Source organism: Rousettus aegyptiacus, unplaced genomic scaffold (genome assembly GCF_014176215.1).
Source record: "Rousettus aegyptiacus isolate mRouAeg1 unplaced genomic scaffold, mRouAeg1.p scaffold_m13_p_1, whole genome shotgun sequence".
In the NCBI taxonomy this organism is placed as follows: domain Eukaryota; kingdom Metazoa; phylum Chordata; class Mammalia; order Chiroptera; family Pteropodidae; genus Rousettus; species Rousettus aegyptiacus.
This window is the reverse complement of record NW_023416284.1, coordinates 95,897,962-95,921,665: the sequence shown is the minus strand read 5'-3', so window position 1 is coordinate 95,921,665 and position 23,704 is coordinate 95,897,962. Positions and strand designations below refer to the sequence as shown.

Genomic DNA, 23,704 nt, shown 5'->3' with positions numbered 1-23,704 from the left:
AGAATGTCATATCCTTTAAAGAGCCTTAAATATATCCACATGCCTTAATCTACAAATTCCTCTTGAAATATATTCTGAAGAAATAATACTAAATACAAATAGAGCTTATGCTCTAAACATGTGTATTGCACTATTAGGTTTGTAGCACTGTGATCTACACAATAGTTTCATTAACTCTGGCAGAACACTAGGTTGTGGAATACTGCCAAATGATAGCACACCTGAGAGTACCTGAAATATGGGAAAAGTTCACCTTTCATAGATTTCTTTTGAGGTTTAATAGAAATAAAACACCACACAGCATATATGACATTAAGTGGTTAGAGTACGCAAAATTTGAAAATTAAATGTCCCTAAAAATACAATAAGCCAATGTATATGGAAACACTTAGCACAGTAGTACATGGTAATGGCTTAGTCAGTGCTAGTTGTTATTATTGGTAGTATTAGTATTAGTGTATGTAGTAAAGATTGTAAAAATACCAAACTGGCATTCGGGGTACCTGGATTTATCAATTAATTACCTCTGAAACTCAGACTGTGAAACTGCTCTAGTCCTGGGTGTCCTCATTTGTAAAATGAAATGTGGGAAATGAGATGATCACTAAATTCCCTTTCTATTCCAAAAATCCATGACTTTCAAGCCTTATCAACTGAGTGAAAGACTATAGACAGAAATAAAAATGTTAAGACAATCAACTGGAAATGTCTAGATGCTGTAGGGAATACACAGTAGAAGTACACAAATCATCAATATTTGTTAAGTTATAATCGTCTTACTATAGCCACATGATCACATTATGAAACACTTTTAGTAGCCAAGCATTCAAGTAAAATATATATAAACATCGAATAACTATCCACAGTTAATTCTCTCAAGCTTTTCTCTCAGGATTATTGGCTTATGGCTGAAATAGCACATTAATACCCCATTTAGTTGTCCATTTTATTTGATTTTTTTTTTAAACTGCTATTGTAGAAACCAAAAACATCTGACAGTAGGAGCCCAGGCTACTAATAAAATGATATTCATTAAGAAAAACTAACAACCATAAAATTGTTCTAAACATACTCTGAGTAGATTTCCTAATTTTAATTCTACTAACAACAACAAAAAAAACATGTATATGCCTTATGGTAGGTCGACTCATGTCCCTCTAAAAATATGTCCAAGTCTTAACTTCTGGTACCTGCAAACGTGGCTTTTTTTGGGAAATAGGATCTTTGCAGATGTAGTTAAGGATCTCAAGGTGAGATCATCCTAAATCTACATGGGCCCTTAATCCTATGACTGGTGTCCTTAGAAGAGAAAGAAGAGAGGGATTTCAGATGCAGAAAGAAGGCCATGTGTAGACGGAGGCAGAGGTTGGCATTATGCTGCCACAAACCAAGAAATACTAGTTACCACCAAAAGCTGGAAGAGGCACAGGAGTGTAGTAGCTCTTTTGACACTTTGATTTCATACTTCTAGCCTCCAGAATTGTGACAGAATAAATTTCTATTGTTTTAAGCCACCAAGTTTTTTGGTAACGTCAGCTCTAGGGAACTAATATCCCTTCTTAAAAAAAAAAAAGGAAACACTTCTAAACTCTATGTGGAATTTGTCTTCTTAAGTAGTTACTATTCTAAACCACAACTAGTCCCTGATTTACAATGGTTTGACTCATGATTTTTCAACTTTGCGACACTGGTAAAGTGATACACATATTCAGTAGATTCCGGCTAGGCTAAGCTTTGATGTTCAGTAAATTAGGTGCATTTAATTCATTTTCAACTTGTGATTTTTCAGTTTACAATGGATTTATCAGCATATAACCCCATATCATAAGTCCAGGAACACTTGTACTCTTTTCTTACTATTGCTATCTTCCTTTTTGTTTCTATATGGGATGCATATTACTTTTAAGCTTTAAAAAACTTATATTATAAATCTTTAGGTATAGAGAGGATACAACAACTATCCGTTTACTCAAAATCCCACTTAAGTTATGAAACAATGCCAAAACATTCAAATCCTCAGTATATTCGTCCCCTATGGCTTCCTCCTCCACTACCCCTTGAGGAAATCATGTTCCTGAATTTAGAGTTGTTTATTCCCAAGTACTTCCTGATCTCATTACTAGATGTGTACCCCTAAACAATGTATTATATTGTTGCACAGTTTAAACTTTGCAAAAATGGAGTTGTGCCCTATGCATTTCCTGCAACTTTTAATTATTTCATTTCCATTTGTAAGATTTATTCATGGTGGAAAAGTTCTTCTGATTCATTTTCACTTGTGCATAGTATTCCACTATAGGAAAATAACACAATCTATTTCCTTGCTGCTGGAGATTTAGGCTTCATCAATTTTTTTTCTATCCAACCATGTCTTTTATACTTAGGTTACAAGCACAGTAGTCCTCTAGGACATATAATTAGTAGTGGATCTTAGGATGTACTATCTTTAACTTCCCCAGATACTGTCAAATTATTTCGCAAAGTTTATAATAACTTAGGTTTACATCAGCCAATGTATAAGGATTTCAGTTGTTTCACATCCACGTCCACACTTCAAGCTGACAGACTAAATTTAAAATTTTTTGTCATTCTGAAGGGGATGAAAGAAATCACATTTTTATACTAAATTACATTTCCTTATTTACCAGCGAATCTAAGCATTTTTAAATGTACTTATTAGATATTTGTTTTCCCTCTTTTGTAAACTGCTCATTTTTCTCTTGTCATTTTTTTAGTTGCTGTTGAATTGTTAGTCTTTTTCTCATTGAATTTTAAGACTTTTTACATGTTGTGGATGCTGATCCTTTGTGGGCTATGTTTGTTGTCCATACCTTCTCCCACTCTGGTTTGTCTTTTTACTTTTTTATGGTGTGTTTTACTTATTTTAAAATATATTTTGTGTTTTTACATCTCATTAGAAATTCCTACCATGAATTCAAAAAGGTATTATCTGATATTTATTCTTTCTCTATTTTCGAGTTTTGCTTTTCACATCATTATCTTTAATACACTTGGACTTCTGTTTTTCTTTATGGTATGAAATAGAAAAATGTACTTTTTTTCCATAAAGATAAACTGTAGTGTCCTATCACCATTATTAATTGAAAAATGTATCCTTTTCCCTTGATCTTCAGTACTAGCTCTGGTCTACATCAGGGGTGTGTGTGTGTGTGTGTGTGTGTGTGTGTGTGTGTGTGTGTGTGTGTGTGTGTGTTTTAGTTGTGTATTGCTACACAGCAAATTACTCCAAAACTTAGCAACTGAAAGCAATAAAGATTTATTATCTCATGGTTTCTACAGGTTAGGATTCTGGAAACAGTCTAGCTGGGTAGTTCTGGCTCAAAGTTTTTCACAAATTCAAAATTAAGGTTTCGACCAAGGCAGTAGTTATCTCAAAGCTCTACTGGAAGAAGGTCCACTTTCAAGCTTGCGAATGTGGCCATTGGCAGGCCTCAGGTCCTCATTGGCTATTAACGAGAGACCTAAGTTCCTTGCCATCTGAGTCTCTCCATACTGTTGCTCACAACATGGCATCTTTCTTACCTTCTGAGTGAGAGATTGGAGAAAAAGAAAGTGAGAGAGTGCTCTCAAGGCAAGAATTACAGTCCTTATGTAATATAATCTCAGAAGAGACATCTCATCACTTCTGCCATATTTTATTCCTTAGAAATGAGTTACTAAATCCATACCCAAGAGGAGAGGATAACACTGAGTATGAATATAAGGAGGATCATTGGGGCCATCTTACAACTGCCTATCATAGTTTCCATTTGTTGATCTATACCAGTGCCATTATCATACTGTTACTGTGGCTATATATAAAGTCTTATTATCTGGAAGGGTAGGTTCCCCTACTTATTTATTATTCAAATGTCTCTTGCCTATGTGGGGCACCAAAAATAGGATCTAGAATCAGTTTATTTAGTTCATAGAAAAACCCACAAGATTTTTTATTGGAACTGCATTACGTTCATAAATTAATTTGTAAACAAATCAGTGTTTTATGACACTGAGTCTTCCTATCCATTTACATGGTTTATCTCCCACATATTCTGGGAAGTTCACCAGAGGGGTTAGAGGGGAGAAAAAAACAGTTTGGGATGTCTTTTCAATAAAATATCTCAGACAAATTTCTTTTCTTTAGCTTTTCTATGTAAATATTGAGTGGTAATACAGTGTACGGAGCTTGTGTGTTGCCTCAATTTCTGGGTTTAGAAACGTTACAGTCTGTCTCCATGTTGAAGTTCTGCAGTTCTAGCACATTGAGTTTTGATGAAATATCCCATAGTAAATTAAAATCAGGTATGCACAAAATTTCTGTTGAAATTCTTACCCTGTCTACCTTTTTGCAGTGGACATCTATGGTTCAGTTTGCCCAGCAGCTCTCATGAGAACAGCATCCCCCTTCTTTGGGGGACTGCTTTACTCCTTCCAACTTTTCAACCAGGCGGTTCTGAGCCAAACTGCCAATGGCAGTGCTTTAACCACAGGAGTAAGCACAGGTGCTAACTTAGGCCTATTATATCTTCTCCCTGGATTTTATCAAATTTGAATTCAGGAAAGAGGCTCACTCCCATCTGGTTAGAGACTGAGAGCTCCAAGATTCTAGATTTGTGGAGCAAGTATGTCTGACAAAATGAAGCTGAGATGAAGAAAGAAGCTGAGATGAGAGATGGAGACATCTTGGTGGTGGCCTGCTGCCAGACGTTTGGTACCAGGTGCATCTTTGTTCTGCTTCAGTTTGATTAGGTGAGCCAATAAGCTTCCATTTTGCCTGACCAACATTCCTGACATCCATCTATCTTCTTGAAATTTACATAGACCCTCCTATTCACTTAAAAGTTCTTTCAAATCTCATTCCTCATTCATTTATTAGCATAAAGTCCTTTTCTAAATTACATATACATTAGTCATGATCATTTAGTCTTTTAACCACAGGAAATATTTATTGAGCATCTACTGTGTGCTAGTCATCAAAGAACTCAGTGTCGACTACCTTTCAATGAACACAATTAAAATATGTGCCCTAGCCAAATTGATGTAAAACACACTGAAAGCTATGGACCTTTGTCTCATAAATAGTGAAACTGATGCAGGACAGGGCAAATTTCCCCAACCACTTAAGGACTGTGTTGTTCCTGTTTCCCCTTCCCCAGGTGTGGGGAAATGAGTTGTTAGCAACCCCAGCAGAAATCTTCCTTTGTTCTGAAGGTGTCCTGGCCTGGCTGCATGGCTGATCATGATATAACAGTCTTTGAATGTACTTGGTTAATATTTTGATTCTCTTACCTCTTCTCTACATTATAAGTAGCATAGGATAATTAAAACATTTCTGACTGGGTCAAAAACCTAGAATCAAATTTTGGTCCAGTATATATTAGCTCTAGAAGCTTGGAATAATAATGGAGTCCTCTCTGAGCTTCCTTGTAGGATTTTGATGAGGAGCAAATAAAATTTAAGTCATGTTTTTAAAGTAGGGAGGAGGCAAGAGAATTAAAAATGTTAATCAAGCCACATTCAGAGACTGCAATATGCTGTTCAGCCTGTAGCCAGGCCAGGAGGACACCTTCAGAACAAAGGAAGATTTCTGCTGGGATTGCTAACAACCCATTTTCCACACCTGTGAAGGGGAAACAGGAACCAAGCATCATTCTCTATGGCTAAAACCATGGAGAACCTATGGATTAAAAGCTGGGAACTGCCAGCAAGCAGGCCTTTCACTCTACATATTCTTACCTTTTCACCATACATACCCTTTACATACCCTTCCCCTTCCTCACTGTATGTCCATATCAAAGGAAATGGATTAACAAAGTATTTTAAACAATAACACAGGAACTAAAGAATGATATATAAACTGAATCCCCTGAACACTCAGCACTCCCTCCACTTAAAATCTTTCCAAGCCTCTCAGTTCTCTCTCTTTATTTCTCTCTCTCTGTCTCTGCATCTTGCACTGTCCCTGTCACTCTCTGCCTCACATTCTGTCTATGGAATGTTGCCCCTTTTTCTAATAAACTTTCCTTTTGATTCTAACTTTGACATGTGTGCTGAACTCTTTCTATACTCTCTGTCAAAGGACCCTCTTCTCTGTGCAGAGCTTGGTCTCCCCCTCAAAAGGCGGGGGAAGACGGGGAAGGGTGGGGGTGGAGATTCTGGTCCTGCTTCAGACTAAGAAAGATTTGTACTTTGAGAAGAATAATTCCCAATTCTCTTTCCATTAGATTCCCTGTAGTTACCGAACTTTCACAGTTAAACAGAAACAGTTAAACAGAAACAAAATTAGGTCATCAAGCAACACATAGAACCCACTGTTTCCAGCCAGCAGGTTCTCTGGTGCAATTTTGTTGGTTTCCTCCTCGGCTCAAGAAGGCCTCCATTATGCGCAATGGCACCTTGGGAGTTGTAGTCCCTACGGCTGAGGCGCTGACTCACTAAGCCCCAACCGGCAGAGAACTAACTTGCCCTCTGCACAGCTATTGGCTGGAAGTCAGCAGCCTCCCGCCCCGCGCCGCCGCCTTGCAGACGCCAGTAAGGGCAGCACAGGGGCTGGGCGGAGTGCAGGCTGCTGACTTGTTCCCAGGGGACGTTCGTTCGTGATACAGCGGTGGACCATGGCAGAACCGCAGCCCCTGTCCGGCGGCCTTACCGACCAGGCTGCCCTCGGTTGCTGCTCGGACCCGGACCCCAGCACCAAGGTGGGCACAGAACCTACTTCTCCCGAGTTGGGGCCCCAGCATGGCGCATTTGGGGTCCAGGGAGGGAGCAGATCCTTGGGATCAGAGCTTCGCTGGATTCGAACCCCGGTTTACCACGTCTCCAGCTCCTCCCGCCTTAGGCGGGCCGGAGTGGGCTGGAAAGAGAGCTAATGTTGTCCTATGGGGGGATCTGTGAAAAGATTCATTTCGTTAGCTTGTTTCAAAAGCCTGCAACCCAGCTTGCATGAACTTTCTAATGTTGAGTTGGTAACTGAAAGCCAGGCTAACCACGGTGAGATCCCTTGTCTGTGGCTGTTCGTGTTCCTTAGGTCAATAACCATGGCAGATAAGAAGGGCAGTTTCAGAACTGCCAACCCAGGTTCGGAGGTCCCTCTAACCATGCCGGCCTCTCCCAGTCTGGATCATTATTAGGTAACTTCCCTGGCTCCAGCCTTACCTCCTCCAAACTAATCGCTCCCAGTTTAACCGCGCCCAGTATTTTGCTTTGCTTTTACGGTTTCTCGCCACCACACTTCTCCCCTCCTTGTGCGTGGTGGGTCCCAGGAGAGATGATAGTATCATGGAGCTTAGATCTGAAAGGAATCTTAGAAATTCCTTCACAGATCTTCTTATTGCAGTAGAGATTCAGTAGAGGGATGACCTGTTGCGTGTGAAGGAGCTTTCATCCCTTCAGCTTGTTTAACATGTCTGTCTGTACTAAGTAAGAGTGTAACACTGACTCAAGTGTAGTGCTTCCCTGCGTAGTCAGGATTATACACAGCAGTCTCTGGGGGCTTTACTCCAGTGTATTCATCACTGTCAGTAAACACCTTTGTATTTATTCGTTAGACCCGGGACTTTCTAAATTCCTTGAAAATTCAATGTGCTTTATGCGCCCTCCCTAAAAGGGGTGAATGACTTTGGACCTTTCTTGCTCCTTGCCTTCTGGGCGAAGAGTCATATACACTCTATTGCTAAAGCCTTTGACTAACTAACACCTGGTAGTTAGGGAAACTCTTAGTCACTGAAAAATTAAGAGAGAAGAAATAAAGTGTATATATGTCCTCTTGCATTTATCTCATTGTGTACTCTCTAATAGTAATATCTAGTTATTTCACAAAATACAGTCATTCAGTATAAATTAATTCCCAGAAAACTGGAGATTTTATGTACTGGGCTATTGAAAAAAGGATTTCAGGGAGAGCTTTATAAAAATTGTCAAATATACTTCCTTGCATTCTTAATTCACACTCCTCATAATCTAAATTTCTCTTGGTGATTTGAAGTAGTTATTTTTTGAAATTAATAGTTTTTGCCCCTTTATGTACATACCATGTGGGGGACATAAAATGGAATCTGTACTAGCAGCTGGTGTGTATTGATTGTTCCAGGCCCTGCACTGTTATCTTAAGTACATTACTTAATCTATGAGGACAGCATAATTTTATCTCCATTTTACAATTAAGGAGACTGGCACATAGGTATTGAGTAACTTGCTCAGGGAGGAGCCCACACTCCTGGCCTCCACCCTGTTCGGCTTCTGCAGTACTGACTTCAGCACTAATTTTGGAACTTGACTGAAGAAAAGTAAAAAACCTAAATGAATTAAATGCAGCCTGATCGCTGATATATGTAAAGAATGTTTGAGGGTTACTGGGATGAACAAGATGAGGTTCCTTTACCAAACAGACACCAACACCAACATAAGATGGAATTGGGATTAGTGTCCTATTGAAATTATAAGCACACTGGGAGCACAGGAGGTAGAGATTTTTGAAGGTAGCATCTGTGGTATGGTGTATACACACGGGGTATTTGGAGTCTGAAGACCCACATTTGAACCCCCAGTTCTATCATTGGCTGCAGTGATTCTAGCAGGGCACTTGAGCTGAGTTTGTAAAAGCAGCATGAAGAGTTGCTATGAGGATAAAGTGCATTGATGTTCTCTAAACTATGAAAAATGATACAATTAAAGATTGCATTTCAACTGTGGGGGTCAAGGAGTGCATCAAGCATGAGGTTTGGGTGGGCGCATGCCTTGAAAGAAGGATGGGATTCCAGTACCACATGGGAGATGGAATTACATGGGAAGGCATTCTAGGTGGAGGAAGTATGGTGAGATGGCAGAAAGGTACACTGTGGTGGAAGATCTGGAGAGGTGAGTTATGTGTTTTTGGTTGGCATTCAGGTCATCTGAGCAGAGGAGCAGTGGTAGAGAAGGCTAGAATAGTAGGTTAGAGCCAGATCATAAAGAGAGCTTTGAATGTCACATCTAAGGAAATTGGATTTTATATGGGTAGTGGGGAACCATTCAGGGTTCTGAAGCTTTCCCTTACGTAGATTGAAGAAATCCAAGCCTGGAGGTGATGAGGACATCTACAAGGCTCTTCCAGAAAGTAAAACAAGTGTTGAGGGCCTGCTTTGGAAGGGAGAGAGCAGCAGTGGTGGGAAGTCAACTTGCTTGTTGATCATTTGCATCTCTGTCATAAAGGCAGAACAAAGAATGTACAGCTGTACCACATCCTGGACAGTCTTATTTGGCTACCTTCTTCATAAAGCCAAATGCTTTTTTCCCAAGTGGTATCATGAAATTCATTCTTTTACTCTATCAGTGTCCTTTGGTACAATAATTTGGAGTCTCATCCTATCCGAGTGGTAGGTGATATGATTGGGGAAAACTTTAAGTGTTGGTGACATTTAAGCTAAGTCGTACAAATACAAAAGAGGTAGCCAGGTAGAGTTGGGTGTAGGGGAAAGGGGTAGAAAGGATAATAGCTAGATGGACTAGTGACTATTCTAGGCAGAAATAATCATAGTATATATAAAAGCACAATGACATCAGAGAACTGATGCAGGCACCTACAGGTAATACAATGAGACTGAAATTATAAGCAGTGTGAGTTGGGGGGAAGGTACATAGAACTGTGTTTGGGATGCTCGAAGAAAATATGAGGACTCCATTTTGTTCACTTGTTTTTTCTTACCCCGTAAAGATTTCTATTTAGTAAATATGGTTTACTATATGTATTTACTAGTATATTTGTACTTATACATAATTAAAATAAATTATACATTTATTAGGGGTACATGCCTTTTTTTATTTAACTAATGAGGGTTTAGAATCAAAAATATTTCAGATTGTCAGTTTAGGGGATTGGTAACAAAAGATGACGTTAGAGAACTATGCATCAACCATATTTGCTTCTCTTAAAAGCTGTGAGGCACCAGTGAAGGATTGATTTTAACCCAGAAATGACACAATTGGGTTTTCATTATAGAAAGATCATTCTGGATTGCATTGTAAGTTTGCAGGAAGCAGAAACCAGGGAGGCTATTGCAACCACCCAGGCAGGAAGTGATAAGGACTTGAGCAAGGTAATGATCATTAAAAAGCTAAGGAGAAAGATTTCAGAGAGATTTAAGCAATCAGGTTGATGGGACACTTGGATTAAATTATGGAGGAGTAGAGAGGGAGGAATCCAGGGAGAGTCCAAGTATCCTACTTGAGCTGAGGGTAGAGGTATGGCCTGGGGAATACAATTTAGGAATCAAAAGCAGTAGTTGGTAGTGGAACCCCTGGGTGTATTGAATAATAACAGCAAGAACAATATTACGCAAAGTAGTTTGCTCTGGACCAGGCAATATGCTAAGCACTTTCATGCATTATCTCATTTACTTTTCAACTCAACCCTAGGAGCTGAGAACTATAATTATCCCTATTCTAAGGATGTGAAAACTGAGGTTTAAGAGGAGTTATGATTTACTCAAAGTAGCAGTGGTAGAGTGCCGGAGCCCGCCGGCCGAGATCAAACAGCACCTAAAAGAGGGGGTGAAGCCTAAGAAAAAAGAAGATAGGAAAGTGCTTCGGGAGGGCATACAGTCACTACTGCAGCCCCGAGTTTATTTAGCACAGCCTTTATATAAGTTTTCAGATACAATAGCAGAGCAGGATTGCAAAGCACAGAGTACAAATAGCAAAGTACAGAGTACAATGGCAAAGCACAAAGTACATTACCATAGAAATGCTGACATTTACATAAGTTCCTATATATCCTTCCCTCACTGTACGAACATCCTTTTCTGGGCTGTAAAACATTCCACTATCTTAAAAGGGTTTCTTTATGATGCAAGTCTCCCCACCAGGGTCAGTAATGTTTAAGTTAACATCTTGCTTCCTTGAACCATTGTTAAGCAGTCTCAGCAGCTGCTTCATGGCTATCAAGCTATGTGACTTCTTCAGTGTCTTAATGGCTAGGGACAGTAGAGTCAGCATTTGAACCATATTGCCTCTGAAGAATTCTTTCTCTCACACTTGTGGGTTTTGTTTCTCTCTTTGCATGATATTTGAAAGGCCTCATGATACTGAGGGCTTCTAGGGTTTTCCTGTTTCTCTTACCTGTTGTAAGAGTAGTCTATCAGGTGTGTTTACTAATATCACAGATAATTTTTAAATGAAAAAAAAAAATTCCTTTCTGTCCCAAGCTAGCTATTTCTGTCTCCCTTATCTATAGGGAAAGTATGTTGTTGGTTGATGAGTTATAGGTTGGGAAGGAAAGGACCACATGAACCAATTTAAATAAGATAGAGTGAATGTAAAGGGTGTAGCTGACTTATTTTCTGGAACATTGGTTACATTCTGACTTAGGTTGAGCCAGGGAAGTAACACTACAAGGAGGAAGATAGTAAAGAAAAAAATATATCGCACCATTTTGTACATCAACCATGTGCCCTAGTTGTCACATAGTAAAACAATCTTGTTCCCCTCAGATACCTTGTACTGCCAAAAGGATCTTTCACAAAAGGCAGCTGTGGTTTTTAAGTCAGGAAAAAAAACCAAAACTTTATCAATTTTTGTTTCATAGGCGATTTGACACTAGGAGTAAAGAGTTAAGCCTTTTTTCCCTTTGATGAGAATCTGGCCTTTGATTAACTCTAGCTCTCTTTCCCAGGAAATAATTAAAAATGGTGTTTGTTATTTGGGAATATTGCTTATCATAATAATAACTCGAGTGGTAAATTGTATTTAGAGAGGGAGAATTATAAATACCTAATAAGAAGCTATAGCTTAGGGCTTCCCCGAGTACAGCGACTCTTTAAAATGTCCTTTTATTATTATTATTATTATTATTATTATTATTATTTTATTGAAGAAATGATTTAAATTCCCCCATTCCCCCACCCTGCATCTACCTTCTGCTTCCCCCCTCCATCCTCTGGTAGCCACTAGTCCATTGTCCATGTCCATGAGTCTCTGTTTGTCCTGTTCATTTGTTGCTTTTAAGTTTATATCCCTCATATAAGTGATATCATGTGATTTTCAACTTTTTCTGTCTGGCTTATTTCACTTAGCATAATTATTTCAAGGACCATCATGTTGTTGCAAATGGTAGTATTTCATCTGTTCTTATGGCTGAGTAATATTCCATTGTATATATGTACCACAGTTTCTTTAGCCAATCATCTATCGTAGGACACTTTGGTTGCTTCCATGCCCTGGCCACTGTGAATAATGCTGCAGTGAACATCGGTGTGCAAATATCTTTTCAAATATGTGTTTTCAAGTCTTTAGGGTAAATACCTAGTAGAAGGATTGCTGGATCATATGGTAGATCAATTCTTAGTTTTTTGAGGAACTTCCATACTGTATTCCATATTGGCTGTATCAATTTGCAGTCCCACCAGCAGTATTTGAAGGTTCCTATTTCTCTACATCCTCTCCAACAATTGTAATTACCTGTCCTGTTGATTATAGCTATTCTAACAGGTGGGAGATGGTATCTCATTGTGGTTTTGATAAAGGCCATATATGACAAGCCTTCAACCAACATTATACTGGATGGTGAAAAACTAAAAACCTTCCCACTAAGATCTGGAACAAGGCAAGGTTGTCGACTATCGCCACTGTTATTCAGTATAGCATTGGAGGTCCTAGCAAGTGCAGTCAGACAAGATAGAGATATAAAAGGCATCCAAATAGGAAATGAAGTCAAACCGTCACTATTTGTGGATGACACGATTCTCTATATAGAAAACCCTAAGGACTCCACAAGAACACTACTAGAAACAATAAGCAAATACAGTAAAGTCTCTAGATTCAAAGTCAATGTTCAAAAATTCATAGCGTTCCTATATTCTACTGATGAAGTGTCAGAAAAAGAAGTGGAAAAAATAATTCCTTTTGCAATTGCAACAAAAAATAAAATAACTAAGAATAAATCTAATGAAACATGTGAAGGACCTATATATTAAAAACTATAAGACTCTATTAAAAGAAATCAAAGAAGATACAAAGAAATGTAAAGATATTCCATGTTCTTGGATTGAGAGAATCAACATAGTTAAAATTACCTAAAGCATTATACACATTTAATACAATCCCCATTAAAATCTCATCAGCATTCTTTAAAGAAATAGAACAAGAAATCATCAGATTTGTATGGAAGTACAAAAGACCCCAAATTGCCAAAGCCATCCTGAGAGGAAAAATATGAACCTGGAGGCATCACTCTGCCCATCTTCAAATTATACTACAAAGCTACAATAATCAAAACGGAATGGTATTGGCAGAAAAACAGACACACGGACAAGAGGAACAGAACCAAGAGTCCAGAAGTAAACCCATATCTATATGGGCAAATAATTCTTGACAAAAAAGCCAAAAACATACAATGGAGAAAGGAAAGCCTCTTCAATAATTGGTTCTGGGAAAACTGGAAAGCAAAAGAATGAAACTAGACCATTGTCTATCACCACACACCAAAATTAACTCAAAATGGATTAAGAATCTGAGTATAAGACCTGAAACAATAAAATGCATAGAAGAAAACATAGGAATTAAACTCAAGGACCTTGGACTTAAGGAGGATTTTTTATGAAATTGACCTAAAAGGCAAGGGAAGTAAAAGCAAAAATAAATGAATGGGACTACATCAAACTAAAAAACTTCTGCTCAGCAAAAGAACCCATCAACAAGGTAAAGAGACAACCATCCAAATGGGAAAATATATTTGCAAACAACGCCTCCAATCATGGCCTAATATCCAAAGTGTACAAAGAACTAGTACAACTCAATAACAACAACAACAACAAAAAACCAAACGTTCCAATCAAAAAATGGGCAGAGGACCTGAACAGACACTTCTCCCTAGAGGATATACAAATGGCCAACAAATATATGAAAAGATGTTCAACATCGCTAGCTGTTAGGGAAATAAATGTCCTTTGTGGACATTCTGGAAGCTATGCACGTGGAGTTGCTACTGGTGATGCTAGTTCCTGTGGTACATAGGGCTTCTATACCAGGGTGGATCATATCCCTGCATCTGAGCTGTCTAGACTCTTTTAAAGTGAAAGAGATATCCGTGTGGCTGTGAAGCTCTGAAGAATTCAGAATTTTCATGCCTGTTTGTCAAATCTATGGGTATAACAAGAAAATCTCTTAGGAAACACAAATATAGTTTACAGACTCATGATCTGGAAGGTACTTTGTAATAGGAGACCTAAAGTTAGACTCAGAAGGTTGGGAAAATTAATTTAATCCCCCTAAGTACTTTTCCCATCTATAAAATGGGGATATTAATACTGGTGGTAATACCTCATAGTTATTTTACCTAATGAAGTCAAACCCCTAATGATGCCAGACCCCTAAGCAAAGTATCAATGCTAATAATAATCTTAACTCCATGAGTTAATATACTCTCTACCCTTTTATCAGTCAGGTCAAGCCTTTTGTTTCCTGATTTTTAAATTGGACAGTTTCACAATGATGTTAGACACAGTAACTTTTTACCCTATTAGGAGTCTCTAGGAGCTTGTAACTCCTTGCTATGATTAACAATAAATAGTTCTAGAAAGGCATTTATGCATTCATTCAAATTTTAGTGATTGAACTCTTTATTTGTAATGCCACTGTCTTAGTTTGGGTTATCCAAAAGCAGACTGGAAATAATGACTTGGTTCTAAGTAGTCTATTTGGGATGCAGTCAGATAAAGCTCTGTGGAGTGGGAAACAGAGACAATAAATAACGTATAAGAGTGAATTACCACTGAGGGCAGCTGGGCTTCAATTCTGTTGCAAAGCCTCCAAGAGAGTGAGTGGAGCTTGCCTCGGAATTGTCCCAGTAAGGGGCAAGGAAGGCAGGGTTTTTTTTATCCATTATTAGTTGAGGGTCATTCCTGGTATGTGAATTCCCTGGCACTTTGGACCTGCTCCACCCAGGCGCCTGTTCTTGTGACCAGAACATACCCTTGGGCAGAGAACCATAGGAAATTATAGATAGTAGGTATGGGGACTATTTCTGGGTGATTTCCATGGTGACAAAGTTGCTTTCTGTTATGTTACAGTGGTGGATTATTTGCATCTTGTTACAAAACACAATTAATGTTGGTAAAAAGTAGTAAAAGTTAAAGGTGTCTAATATGTACTATTTCTCCTTAGGACTTTCTGTTGCAGCAGACTATGCTGCGAATTAAGGATCCTAAGAAGTCGTTGGATTTTTATACTAGAATTCTTGGAATGACGTAAGTAAACTGCTGGTGCTTGCAATGTTTTAATACATAGCTTTGCAAATTTACAGAATGTTTTCACATCTATATTTTAAAATGAGTTAAAGTTTGTTTGCTAAATCACAAAAGTCCCTTTGGCCAGGAGTCTGGGAGTAGGCTTGCCTGGCCAAGGCTTCTGTTAAGTTCCTCTCCTCTATCCCAGCCAGGCTCACTGGGCAACAAGACACCAATACTTGCGTTTTCTTTAACTCCCCTCTCTGACAGCTGTGGGTTAAAATCTTAATGTGTCCAGACCTTTTTACATTATAGCCACTTCTGGCCTCTTGTTTACTTTAGAAAAGAAACATATTAAAAGATATTACTTAGGAAATGAGTTTTCCTAAAACTGACCATCTGTCCCATATTTATAGGATGTTTTTTCTTTTACTGAACAGGTAATATCCACTGATCTCATAATTCTTAAAGCATATTTGTTTATTTTTCTTGATTTGAGGTTTTTTGTTTTCAATAATATAAATAAAATGATTGTTAATTTACTAGGTGGATAACAATCTCCATTGACATTGAGAAATTCAAGTAATATGGTATATGTCTATGTTTAGGAAATCTGACCAACTCAGAAAACTACAAAAAAAAAATGATAACCCCCCTTCTCTCAGTTCTTCTCCCCAAAGATAACTGCTGTTAACTGTTACTTATAATTTTTTCCCAGAAAAAGTAGTGTTGTATTTATTGCATACGTGCCAGGCATTTCACATGTTATTTCATTCTGTCTTCACGGTATATTTATGATGTAGCTTATATCCCCATGTTACAGATGAGAGAAGAAACAAACACTTAAAGACATTAAGTTAATGGCCCCACATTCTACAGTGAGCACGTGGGAGAGCTGGAATTTGGATCTAGGTGTGATTGACTCCAGCGTTGACCTTGTTTTTAAAGAATAGGGGGCTTGACATTATACTGAAAGATGTGCTCAGCTGAGAAAAGCAAGTTACAAGAGATCCATGGGCTGTAATTCTCATCTGATTGGTCTGTAAGGCTTGTGCAGTCTGCTTTAGTAAGTGCGGAGATAGTTTTTCACAATTGGAGTATTTGAAGTGTTTGATACTTTATTATAAACAGATTAGGAAAAATCTGGGATAAGTCAATGCATAAGATCATAGTGGGCCAATGCATATCCCATAGCAGTGATAATTAAAAGATTTGGAATGGAACTCTAGAAACCTAATTTGCTATATGCTTCAGTCATTCCCTGTTATTGATTATGAATGAGGAGGTCTTCTGGGACCATTTAATCCTTAATAATCTAAAGAAAATTGTATTTTATGCAGCCTCATTCTACCCTACACCTTGCAAAATAATCTTACACTCTTTAAACTCACTTCATAGGCCATAACTTCAATTATCTTTTTTAAAACCTCAGAATTAGTAGTAATTCATTCACTCTGTCATATCAGTCTTTCCTTTTCTGCTGGCTCCTTCCCCTCGACCTACAAAAACGTCTTCTCTAGTCTAGTATAATCTTTGTTCTCTACTCTTTTGCTCTCCTTCCCATCATCACCAACCATCTATGTAGGTAGACCATGCGTGCTAACTTATTTGCTTACTCACCTCCCATTCTTCCCCAATCCAGGGCAGTCCAGCTTCCACAGGACTGGAGCTACCAGTGGCCCCATGGTGCTGAAACTGCCCTGACAGGACCTTTTCATATCTAGTAACCTGTTCTCAGTCTCTATCCTGTTTGACTTTTCTGCAGTGTTTGGTACTGTTAACCACTTTATTGTTGACATTCACATCTTCTGTGATAGTGATGTCTTTCCTTCTCTTTTAACATCTATCTTCAATTTCTTTTCCTGGGAGTTTTGGAATAGTAAGAATTCAATACATTTATTTTATTTTATTGAATGCCATATATCTGAAAGAACAATAAGGTAAAATGTTATATTTTTTCTCTAAAAATTAAATTTTCTTTTGAAGGTATCTTTTGCCATATGTAAACGTGTACCATAATTCCGGATGAGTTTCATTATATTTGAAGAGTTGATGAATTTTTAAAATTTGCTTTTTTTAAAATAAAAAAAAAAAAAACCTTTATTTCACTGATATTTATAGATGAATAGAGTTTGATTTCCCCCCTTCTCTCATTTATATACTTCTGCTTTTCCTATTAAAATAGCCTCACCTCACACAGGTCTTATTCTTAGTAGAACTTGAATATCGTCATGTTGATTTTGGTATGAATCAACTTTTCTTGTTTTTGATTCAGGCTTGTTTAATTTCAGGCTACTACAAAAATTAGATTTTCCCACAATGAAATTTTCACTGTATTTCTTGGCTTATGAGGATAAAAATGACATCCCAAAAGATAAAGGTGAAAAAGCAGCATGGGTATTCTCCAGAAAAGCTACACTTGAACTGACACAGTGAGTATGAGATTTTATCTTTTTATATATTCTACATTTTTTTAAAAGCGCATTTCTTTACACTCTTTTCTTTTTTTACCTGCTTAATTCAAACCAGGTCTACCTACTCACTTTGCATTTGTAACAATATGTTTAAATGTTTCTTCATGGATCTTTTGGTCTTTGTATTGTGCTTGTGGCATAGGTGGGGCAGTGAGATCATTTGCTTTTTAGATAGATAACCTAAGGCTGAAATGGCAAGATTTTTGCCAAACTGTAGCTAAAAATGTTTAGGCACTACAACTAAGGTCTTTATAATTTCAACATTTAAAAATGTTGAAATAGGTATCCCCCCCGCTTTCTTTTTATTCCTTATATTGTTTCTGTTCACTTGTTAACAAGTAATAAACAGCTTTTGTTTCAGGGTATATGTTTAATGTGTCCCCTGATTCAAAACAGCTCTGGAATCAAACAGACCTAGACATGAGTCTCGGCTCTGACAATAGCTCCGAGACTCTAAACAAGTTATATCACCTCCATAAGTAACAATCTCATTTATAAAATGGAGATACTCAAATATAGCCTATGGAGCTGTTGTAAGGATTTAATGAAATACAAAGTACCTAGTACAACAAATAATAGTTGCTATGATTATCATTATTATTGTTATCCAAGTTCTTAGATTAGTCTCCTTAATCTAGTTAAAATTCTACTTTGCCTATTTGCCCTTTTTGTAGTTGAAAACAATATTTACAGTAGCAGAGATTAGACCAAGTGTATTAAGTAGCATATATACTTGGTAAGATTTCAAAGACAGACTGTGGCAACTTTCTTTTCAGAATCTCTGTTCTACAAGTCCCTTGTAATTATGTTTTCCCTCCTTTTATAGCAATTGGGGCACTGAAGATGATGAGACCCAGAGCTACCACAGTGGCAATTCAGACCCTCGAGGATTTGGTATGTTTGCCTATTTGTATGTAATATATATAGATTTATGTGCTTTTGCATTGCATACCTATTCATGATTGTAATAAATCTAAAACATTAAATATAATCCATTTATTAGAAGTATGGTTATTTTTATTTGCACAAATAATTTATTTAGAAGTTGTTTAATCTCATAGTCTCAGTCTAAATTTTACATTTACTCTCTCACAATATTTTACTTTTCAGTCTCTATTATATTTCCAATGGATATTTTACTTAAAAAAAAAACACAACTATGGTTAATAGTAACCTTGATTTTTGCTAACATAAACTTCTGCCTTGATTTAAACTCTCTTGATCAAGAGAGGTAACAAAATTACAGGCTTAATTGGCTGCGGTATAGTCAGTGTCAATGACAACCTCAATGACACTTTTTTTTGATGTAACTTATTCTTAATAGATTGAACTATATATGAACCAATATTGGGCTTGCTTTAAATAATTTATAATTCAGAGCAGCTAATTATTATACCCAACCAGTTAGACTTAGATTCTTGTTCTTTAACATATTATAGGTTTTGAACCTGCTTTGTTTGATTCAGTCTGTTTTCGGATGCCTTGTATTTTGAAATAATCTAGTTGGGGAAGCTATTTGTGGTACTTGGGTATCCTGTTGCAATGATTTCTTCCTTTTCTCTGCCTTGTTTTGGGGGTGGCCACCTAAGGTCACATTGGAATCGCTGTTCCTGATGTACATGGAGCTTGTAAAAGATTTGAAGAACTGGGAGTCAAATTTGTGAAGAAACCCGATGATGGTGAGTCTGCTACTTGTTTTCTTCAGGCCTCTTTAGTTACAGAACATTTACTAAGCATCCACATAGAGGGTACTGTTGTGGTAAAACCTTTTTGGCTGCAAGTAACTTTGAAGGTACCTACTTCAGCCTTCTTAAAGAAAGGAAGGAAATTATTGGAAGAATACCTGCTTGTGTTAGGGAACCGAAAGACAGCAATTAGCATGGCTTCACAAAGGACTAGACATGGGATATGAGGAGCCATCAAAGATAGGCTCCCTCTCCTACCCTTTGACTCTGCCACATTCTCTTTTTGGCCACTAGTTTTCACTATTTCAGGTGTTATCTAGCCACCCCAAAACAAGTCCCTTAAAGTGTATTTTATCTGATATTAATGTAGCTATATCAGATCTCTTCATTTATTAATTGACTGGTATTTCTTTTATAACCTTTGCATGTCCTTGTGTTTTAGGTATGCCTCTTGCAATAGTATATATCTGGATTTTGTTGGATGTATATGTATTATAACTTATTTTACTTAGATCTGTTTCTGCCATCATAATTTATCATTTCAGTCTTCATTTGAAACATTTAACTGTTTCATTTTAATCCTTTCTTTTCTTTTTTTCAGTCTTTTTTTTTTCCGCCAAAAGATTGATATCCATATATCCTCCATAATAGGAAAAGAACTACTTCCCCTCTACTTCCATCATGTTACAATTACCCAGACTGGGATATTATTGATTTCTTTTCTTTTTTATTTGGGTTTGACTTTTTTTTTATGATAATAAATATATCAAGGTACTTGATCACCTCTTCTCCACATATCTCTTGCAGCACCTTTTAGATTTTTCTGTCCTTTTATTAAGTACCTCAACCAAAATTATTTTCAAAGGGTTTGTGAGACAAAACTTTTGAGCCTTTGTATACCTGAGATCCATGCCTTTATACATACATTCCAGTTTTGTTGAATGTAAAATCTTAGATTTATTTTCCTTCAATCTGGAAAATAGAACTGTTCTCTTATTTTTTCATCCAGTGTCACTGTTGGGAAATCTGCTGAATTGTGTTCCTTTGTAGGTCATCTTTTGTTTTCTTCCAGTAGCTTTTCATATTTGTTATTTCTTTGTCTTTGCAGACTTTCTGAGATTTCCTCAAACTGGCATACCAGTTAGATAATTTTTCCTCAAATGTATCTGTTCTGATATTCATCCTTTGCGTTCTCATCTCTCATTATTTTTGAATCTATAATCCATTGTTCGTTTTACAGTTACGTTCCTCAAATTCTTGTTATTTTGGTCTTGGAGGGGTTTTCCCCACCCTGCAACTATTAGCTATTACGGTCTATCAGGCAATGGGAACGGGTGTGGGGAGGCCAGACTCAGTCCATAACAGCACAAATGATCTCTGGAAGATGAGCTGGGCAGAGATCTCTAAGCACCTTAAAATGAGAGTTAGACACTTCACAATCCACAAAACAAGTTTTTAGGTCAGATTCTATTCCCCCTTTGTTACTCATGGACAAAATATTAGCAGTATTAGTAGGAGACACTTCTGATATTGTCATTCCCAAACCCTGGTTGTGTGGAAAGTGAAGGCTGGGGAAGATCAGTTGGTTCCCACCTGTTTTCCTTAGTTTCCCACAGGCACAAGCCTTCTGTAGTGCCCTTATTTACTCCTGAGGATATCTGAGCAAGTAGCACTGCCGCCCCCCTCCCCGCCCCCGCCCCACAACCCCCGAAGTATTGGGGTAAGTGTTGATGCCCAAGGTACTGGGAGGGGCAAGAGCCAAACTAACATAACTTTTGTTTATTCTTCCATAGCCCTCATGGGCTGCCTTCCAGCCCAGGTCCAAAGCACCCCCTCCACATAGACCAGGTTAAAACAGTCACCCTACCCCATCTCCACAATTCTCCCCAGCCATCATCCCAAGTGTTACTTACTTTATTTTTTCCACTTTCCATCTGTTTCTCTGGGGCGATCTTGGGGAAAGTAGCAACAGATAGGACTGAAACTAATTCAGCAACTTTATCCCATAATACATTTCTGAGGTCACATTTTTCCATTCAAGCAAAAAACTCTACTACTAGATCTACTAGTCTTTACTAGTCTTTCAATCCCAGTTATGAATTGCTATGAAAAATAATCTGAGTGGTAGAGCTTGGTTTATACACAATAGTCTTTAAAGGGTTTGTATGACTCAAGCATCTGGGTCTTTTGGCTGTATGAGTAAGCCATGCTACCTGCTTCCTTGAGCACCTCCTTATTTCCTTTTTCCTCTTTAAAATAAGACAATTTGACTGCTAAACTGGTTGTATGAAGTGATGTCATGAAGATGAAGTGATTACCTGATACCTATAAGATGTAGCCAGTACCACCATTTATTTCAGTAGAGTTGGTTTCTAGCTATTTGTTCTGAAAAACATGTATTTGGGCAACACTGACAGTAGAATTTTTTTTAAGTTAAAATTATAAACAAAATAATATACTTCATTAAAATGCAAATTAAAATTAAAATATATTTTAAATTTTTAAGTTTTTAAAAATGTCTTCAATAATGAAAATCATTTTATTTTACAGGTAAAATGAAAGGCCTGGCATTTATTCAAGATCCTGATGGCTACTGGATTGAAATTTTGAATCCTAACAAAATGACAACTATTATTTAGTTCTGTGAGAATACTGCTTTCAGCAAAGACATTGTGGGAGTTGAAAAAAAAAAAAAACATATGATTTAAGATATTCAGATAGCAGAAGCTTCTAGGACTGATGGTGTTTCTCATTGTCCCATTCAAATTATTCTTAAGTCCATTTCCCTTTCCTTTTTCAGCTGTGTTTTTCACCTATCTGTTCAGTCATTTGAGTTTTAAAGTAGTGCTTTATCTTATGTCCTTGAATGTAGTATAACATGACTTTTTTAGGTAAAAATAAGAACAGTTCCCTTCGGAGGCTGCATTTGCCTTCTATCTCCTGAGTATGACTTCTCTACAAGTCTACCTTTGAATCATTTTCAAAAAAAAAAAAAAAAAAATTTAACATATATTTGTTGTGGTTACCTTCTGGGATTTCAGTTCCTCAGAAATGACTTTTCACAATGGAAAGAACTCTGAAGAAAAAATGAAACTTTGTATGTACTTCAAATAGTATAAAGGGTTTATTTTATAAAAGAGAAGTCACTCTTGGGAGAAATTTAGAACTGTGCTGATAAGGATGCTGATAAAAAAAAAAAACTAACTTCTTCTAATTTATAAAGTACTTTCAAAGTTCAAGGACTAACCTCTTTATTTTGAGATGGGGAAGAGGATGGCAGTATTATTTACTGAGTAAGTATGCAGACACCAGATTAGGCCCTCTTATCTCACTTAATCCTTCCAACTGTGCAGTGAGAAAGAAGGCAGGCTAGACATGTAACATAACTTAAATGAATTGAAGGCAATATGATTAGGCTCAAATACTCAAGATTTTACCATCATTTTTAGTATGTAGGTTGTACCTCAAAAATTAGTACCTCATAATACCTCCTCCACTAGTCTCCTGTTGTAAAACCTTCTGTGAGTTTGAGTATTATGCTCTCAGCTCTCAGGCCTGAGTCCCACGGTGAGGGAAGAAAGAAGCAGTGGAGGAAGTCTGTAGCACACAGCTGCTCAGGAATGCCTGGTTGTTCCTGTGTGGTTGGTACTTGTATTACTTACAAAGAACCCCTACCCTCAGGTCTTCCAGATGCTAGTAATCATTTGGGATAAATTATGATCAATGACAATTTAGTTATCAGAAATTAGCTCAGCGGTCTTTCCTGCCATGATTGACATTTGATGGGTTTTTAAAAACCAAACTGATTTTGAAAGTCTCTTATGGCCAAAAGAATAAGAACATCTAGTTTGTGGTTTAACTACATTTAGTTTTTCCATAGACTCTAATGGAAGACCTTTGGATAGGCCATGCCAATTGTGTTTACATTGCTAGATGCTTACACTGCTAGAAGCACTTCACATTTCCTTTTTGGATGTAATCGACTTACTTATGTGAGCAACTCAAATAGTAATACTTACAGACTGAAATAAAATACATTTAAATAAGACTGTTTAATTTGTAAACTTCTGTCTAGCATTTTTCTTAAAAGAAGAAAAAGGCTGCCCTCAGGGAGTACTGCAAGGATTTGAAGGGGCTTGCAGACCCATCCTGAACTGGAAATAGATGTAATTTTGTATATGCTGCAAAGCAGATAGCTTCTATGGATAAGGAAATGCGGGAAAGGTGGGAAGAGGAAAGTAAATAAGGAATAAAGGATTGAGGGAGCAAAAGTACAGAGAAGAAAGGCCAAATATCAAAGGCAAGTTGTAGGAACCAATCAATGAAGACCACTTTCACATGTTGGGTA

General features: G+C 37.4%; 1 protein-coding gene across 1 annotated transcript; it reads left to right on the top strand.

The window, feature by feature from the left end:
- The first annotated feature begins 6,523 nt into the window (after positions 1 to 6,523).
- GLO1 (glyoxalase I) lies at positions 6,524 to 23,404 on the top strand. Its single transcript, XM_016154786.2, has 6 exons — positions 6,524 to 6,698; positions 15,136 to 15,218; positions 17,489 to 17,629; positions 18,498 to 18,565; positions 19,261 to 19,350; positions 21,907 to 23,404. The coding sequence occupies exons 1-6, from the start codon at positions 6,615 to 6,617 to the stop codon at positions 21,993 to 21,995; spliced, it is 555 nt and encodes a 184-aa protein (XP_016010272.1). The 5' UTR covers positions 6,524 to 6,614; the 3' UTR covers positions 21,996 to 23,404.
- Positions 23,405 to 23,704: the final 300 nt, after the last annotated feature.